The 6000-nt window shown below is 62.9% G+C and overlaps 1 protein-coding gene across 1 annotated transcript in view; it reads right to left on the bottom strand.

Moving 5' to 3' along the window:
• Nucleotides 1-1485: 1485 nt before the first annotated feature.
• Nucleotides 1486-6000, bottom strand: part of LOC144481743 (actin-like protein 6B) — a 37644-nt gene continuing 33129 nt past the window's right edge. The window contains exon 14 of the mRNA XM_078200891.1: nucleotides 1486-3379. Coding sequence (XP_078057017.1) covers nucleotides 3299-3379 — 81 coding nt within the window. The 3' untranslated portion in view covers nucleotides 1486-3298. The remainder of the gene's footprint in view (nucleotides 3380-6000) is intronic.

Here is a 6000-nt window from a genome sequence, read left to right as displayed (position 1 = left end):
GCCCAGTGTGAGGGGCAGGCCCCAACGCCCAGTGTGAGGGGCAGGCCCCAACTCCCAGTGTGAGGGGCAGGCCCCAACTCCCAGTGTGAGGGGCAGGCCCCAACTCCCAGTGTGAGGGGCAGGCCCCAACTCCCAGTGTGAGGGGCAGGCCCCAACTCCCAGTGTGAGGGGCAGGCCCCAACTCCCAGTGTGAGGGGCAGGCCCCAACTCCCAGTGTGAGGGGCAGGCCCCAACTCCCAGTGTGAGGGGCAGGCCCCAACTCCCAGTGTGAGGGGCAGGCCCCAACTCCCAGTGTGAGGGGCAGGCCCCAACTCCCAGTGTGAGGGGCAGGCCCCAACTCCCAGTGTGAGGGGCAGGCCCCAACTCCCAGTGTGAGGGGCAGGCCCCAACTCCCAGTGTGAGGGGCAGGCCCCAACTCCCAGTGTGAGGGGCAGGCCCCAACTCCCAGTGTGAGGGGCAGGCCCCAACTCCCAGTGTGAGGGGCAGGCCCCAACTCCCAGTGTGAGGGGCAGGCCCCAACTCCCAGTGTGAGGGGCAGGCCCCAACTCCCAGTGTGAGGGGCAGGCCCCAACTCCCAGTGTGAGGGGCAGGCCCCAACTCCCAGTGTGAGGGGCAGGCCCCAACTCCCAGTGTGAGGGGCAGGCCCCAACTCCCAGTGTGAGGGGCAGGCCCCAACTCCCAGTGTGAGGGGCAGGCCCCAACTCCCAGTGTGAGGGGCAGGCCCCAACTCCCAGTGTGAGGGGCAGGCCCCAACTCCCAGTGTGAGGGGCAGGCCCCAACTCCCAGTGTGAGGGGCAGGCCCCAACTCCCAGTGTGAGGGGCAGGCCCCAACTCCCAGTGTGAGGGGCAGGCCCCAACTCCCAGTGAAAGGACTAGGCCCCAACTCCCAGTGTGAGGGACAGGCCCCAACTCCCAGTGTGAGGGGCAGGCTCCAACTCCCAGTGTGAGGGGCAGGCCTTAGTGCCCAGTGTGAGGGATAGGCCTCACCATTCAGGATGAGTTGAATGTGGGGCCAAGTTCCCAATCGTAAAGAAATTAAATCAAAACTCCACAAGGTGACCTGCCCCACTGCATTCGAACACGGTCCACACAACCGCTCGTCAGTAAATGCCATGCCTCCTTGTCGAGACAAATACACAACCGGATGACTCAAACTGGTTCACCAGTGACAATAATTTATACTCAAACTACGATAGCACAATTACTATTAAAACCAAACCCTCCACTACCCCACTAAGCGAGCTGCATCATCTCATCTAGAGGTTCAAACTCGTTGTCTTTGCCCAGGTTTAGGAGGGAACTTTACCCTGCATTAAGCATGAGGCTTGGAGATAAAAGGGTACGGGTGCAGCATCCCCCTGGCACTGACCCCAACTGCCCATTGCTGTGGCCCCATAATCCCCAAACCGGGCGCCCAACCAATACTGTGGAGGGCAAACCCTCTGCCCGATTCCCCAACCCCAAACCGACCAACTGCCCCCATCCCCAGCCCGATTTTCCCCAAACCGCCCCCTCACCCACACGATCGCTCCCATCACCAAAACTTTACCCCCATCACCCAACTGTGCAGCCACCCGAATGACACGCCCAGCCCTTGGTATGTGTGTTAAAGTTTATTTATTAGTGTCACAAGTAAGGCTTACATTAACACTGCAATGAAGTTGCTGTGAGAATCCCCTAGTCGCCGCACTCCGGCGCCTGTTCGGGTAACACTGAGGGAGAATTTAGCACGGCCAATGCACCCTAACCAGCGCGTCTTTCAGACTGTGGGAGGAAACCGGAGCACCCGGAGGAAACCCACGCAGACACGGGGAGAACGTGCAGACTCCACACAGACAGTGACCCGAGCCGGGAATCGAACCCGGGTCCCTGGCGCTGTGAGGTAGCAGTGCTAACCACTGTGCCCTCGTGCGATTGGAGGGAACACTGGGCCCTATGGTTGTAACCTAATGCTACGTTCGAATGCATCTACAACACCATGCATTTACCCTAGCTAGTCCCCTTGTCACTAAGGGGCAATTTAGCATGGCCAGTTCACCTAACCTACACATCCTTGGACACTAAGGGGCAATTTAGCATGGCCAATCCAACTAATCTGCACATCTTCAGACACTAAGGTTCACGTTAGCATGGCCAATCCACCTAACCTGCACATCTTTGGACACTAAGGGGCAATTTAGCATGGCCAATCCACCTAACCTGCACATCTTTGGACACTATGGGCCAATTTAGCATGGCCAATCCACCTAACCTGCACATCTTTGGACACTATGGGCCAATTTAGCATGGCCAATCCACCTAACCTGCACATCTTTAGACACTATGGGCCAATTTAGCATGGCCAATCCACCTAACCTGCACATCTTTGGACACTATGGGCCAATTTAGCACGGCCAATGCACCCAATCCAGCACATCTGTCGGACCATGGGAGCAATCCGGAGCATCCGGAGGAAACCCACGCAGACACAGGGGAGAATGTGCAAACTCCACACAGACAGTGACCCAAGCCAGGAAGCGAGCCCGGGTCCCTGGCGCTGTGAGGCAGCCGTGCTAACCACTGCGCCCCCGTCGTCCATTCGGCCCATTCTCTTCTCGTCACTCAGTCAGATGGTGGCCCACCTCAGTCCCACTTTTACCCCCCCCCCGCTCCCCACCTCCCCTTCATTCCCTCTGTGTCCACATGGGTCGGAGTGTCTAATATACGTGATGGCTGAGTGACCACAAAGGTCCCCACCAGGGTGGAGAGTTCCAAAGATTCGCGGCCCCTTTTGAGTGAAGAAATTTCACCCCTGCATCCAAAATGGCTGACCCTGTCTCCCGAGACCGTGAGGCCCTCCCAGGTTTCGAGATTCTCCCACCCAAGGGAGGTGCAGGGATTCCCCCCTCAGCATTAACCTCCCTCCCAAGTGCGACCAACCCCTCATTCTTCTACACAAAGCTCCTGCTTGACTAGGCCGGGAGCCTTGGATTGAGATCTCGAGATAGAAACGTTCCGACTCCGGGGCGGGGGTTTAGTCAGGCTTTTGAATCGCTAGGCCAGTGGATGGTTACCGAGGTGGAAGGGTGAAGGGGCCTTGGTGACCGTCTCTGGATTCCCCCACTTTCTTGAAATTGGGAGGCTCAGGCCAGGCCCGCTAGCAGGGACAGGCCGAGTGAGGCGAGTGGGGGAATGAGGCAAGGCCTACAGGCCCTGGACGGGTCCAGCAGGGATGGGTAAAGGGGGCGCGGGCTGAAGGTTGGTTTCCAGGCAGTTTGATGGGCAGCTAATGGAGGTCCTTTCTGTTTGGCGTTTCAGTTTAGGGGCATTTCCTCTCCACGCACTGTTTTCCACCTTCTTCGTACTCCTGTTTAGAAATCCACATCTGCTGGAAGGTTCCCTGTGGAAACAGTCAACTCAGGATGAGAATATCAACTGATACGTTCCTTAAAACACGCTGGCCCACTCACATCGCATATCCCTCGCTCCCCGCCCTCTCCCCGTCTCCCTCGCTCCCCGCCCTCTCCCAGTCTCCCTCGCTCCCCGCCCTCTCCCCGTATCCCTCGCTTCCCGCCCTCTCCCCATATCCCTCGCTCCCCGCCCTCTCCCCATATCCCTCGCTCCCCGCCCTCTCCCCATATCCCTCGCTCCCCGCCCTCTCCCCATATCCCTCGCTCCCCGCCCTCTCCCCGTATCCCTCGCTCCCCGCCCTCTCCCCGTATCCCTCGCTCCCCGCCCTCTCCCCGTATCCCTCGCTCCCCGCCCTCTCCCCATATCCCTCGCTCCCCGCCCTCTCCCCGTATCCCTCGCTCCCCGCCCTCTCCCCATATCCCTCGCTCCCCGCCCTCTCCCCGTCTCCCTCGCTCCCCGCCCTCTCCCCGTATCCCTCGCTCCCCGCCCTCTCCCCGTATCCCTCGCTCCCCGCCCTCTCCCCGTATCCCTCGCTCCCCGCCCTCTCCCCGTATCCCTCGCTCCCCGCCCTCTCCCCGTATCCCTCGCTCCCCGCCCTCTCCCCGTATCCCTCGCTCCCCGCCCTCTCCCCGTATCCCTCGCTCCCCGCCCTCTCCCCGTATCCCTCGCTCCCCGCCCTCTCCCCGTATCCCTCGCTCCCCGCCCTCTCCCCGTATCCCTCGCTCCCCGCCCTCTCCCCGTATCCCTCGCTCCCCGCCCTCTCCCCGTATCCCTCGCTCCCCGCCCTCTCCCCGTATCCCTCGCTCCCCGCCCTCTCCCCGTATCCCTCGCTCCCCGCCCTCTCCCCGTATCCCTCGCTCCCCGCCCTCTCCCCCTATCCCTCGCTCACCACTCTCTCCCCGTCTCCCTCGCTCCCCGCCCTCTCCCCGTCTCCCTCGCTCCCCGCCCTCTCCCCGTATCCCTCGCTCCCCGCCCTCTCCCCGTATCCCTCGCTCCCCGCCCTCTCTCCGTATCCCTCGCTCCCCGCCCTCTCCCCATATCCCTCGCTCCACGCCCTCTCCCCATATCCCTCGCTCCCCGCCCTCTCCCCATATCCCTCGCTCCCCGCCCTCTCCCCGTATCCCTCGCTCCCCGCCCTCTCCCCATATCCCTCGCTCCCTGCCCTCTCCCCGTATCCCTCGCTCCCTGCCCTCTCCCCATATCCCTCGCTCCCTGCCCTCTCCCCATATCCCTCGCTCCCCGCCCTCTCCCCGTATCCCTCGCTCCCCGCCCTCTCTCCCGATCCCACGCTCCCCGCACTCTCCCCGTATCCCTCACTCCCCGCCCTCTCTCTGCATTTCTTGATCCTCGCTCTCTCCCTGTATCCCTCACTCCCCACCCTCGCTCCATATCCCTCGCTCCCTGCCCTCTGCCCAAATCCCTCGCTCCCTGCCCTCTCCCCGTCTCCCTCGCTCCCCGCCCTCTCCCCATCTCCATCGCCCCCGCCCTCTCTCTATATCCCTCGCTCCCCCGCCCTCTCCAGTCTCCCTCGCCCCCGCCCTCTCTCTATATCCCTTGCTCCCTGCCCTCTCCCCGTATCCCTCGCCCCCGCCCTCTCTCTATATCCCTCGCTCCCCGCCCTCTCTCCGTATCCCTCGCTCCCCCACTCTCTCCCCGTATCCCTCGCTCCCCGCCCTCTCCCCATATCCATCACTCCCTGCTCTCTCCCTGTATCCCTCGCTCACCCGCTCTCTCCCCGTATCCCTCGCTCCCCCACTCTCTCCCCGCCCCCTCCCCATATCTCTCAGCTCCCCGCCCTCTCTCCGTATCCATCACTTTCTGCCCTCTCTCCGTATCCGTCACTCCCCACCCTCTCTCTGTATCCCTCAGTCCCCGCCCACTCCCTGTATCCATCGCTCCCCGCCCTCTCCCCATATCCATCACTCCCTGCCCTCTCCTTGTATCCCTCACTCCCCGCTCTCTCCCCGTATTCCTCGCTCCCTGCCCTCTCTCCGTATCCCTCGCTCCCTGCCCTCTCTCCGTATCCCTCGCTCCCCGCCCTCACGCCGTATCCCTCGCTCCCTGACCTCTCCCCGTATCCCTCGCTCCCTGACCTCTCTCCGTATCCCTCGCTCCCTGCCCTCTCCCCGTATCCCTGGCTCCCTGACCTCTCTCCGTATCCCTCGCTCCCCGCCCTCACCCCGTATCCCTCGCTCCCTGACCTCTCCCCGTATCCCTCGCTCCCTGACCTCTCTCCATATCCCTCGCTCCCCGCCCTCTCCCCGTATCCTTCGCTCCTTGACCTCTCTCCGTATCCCTCGCTCCCCGCCCTCTCCCCGTATCCCTCGCTCCCTGACCTCTCTCCGTATCCCTCGCTCCCCGCCCTCTCCCCGTATCCCTCGCTCCCCGCCCTCTCCCCGTATCCCTCGCTCCCTGACCTCTCTCCGTATCCCTCGCTCCCCGCCCTCTCCCCGTATCCCTCGCTCCCTGACCTCTCTCCGTATCCCTCACTCCCCGCCCTCTCCCCGTATCCCTCGCTCCCCGCCCTCTCCCCGTATCCCTCGCTCCCCGACCTCTCTCCATATCCCTCGCTCCCCGCCCTCTCTCCGTATCCCTCGCTCCCTGACCTCT

Source organism: Mustelus asterias, chromosome 31 (assembly GCF_964213995.1).
Source record: "Mustelus asterias chromosome 31, sMusAst1.hap1.1, whole genome shotgun sequence".
Taxonomy (NCBI): domain Eukaryota; kingdom Metazoa; phylum Chordata; class Chondrichthyes; order Carcharhiniformes; family Triakidae; genus Mustelus; species Mustelus asterias.
This window is presented reverse-complemented; position numbering and strand designations above follow the sequence as displayed.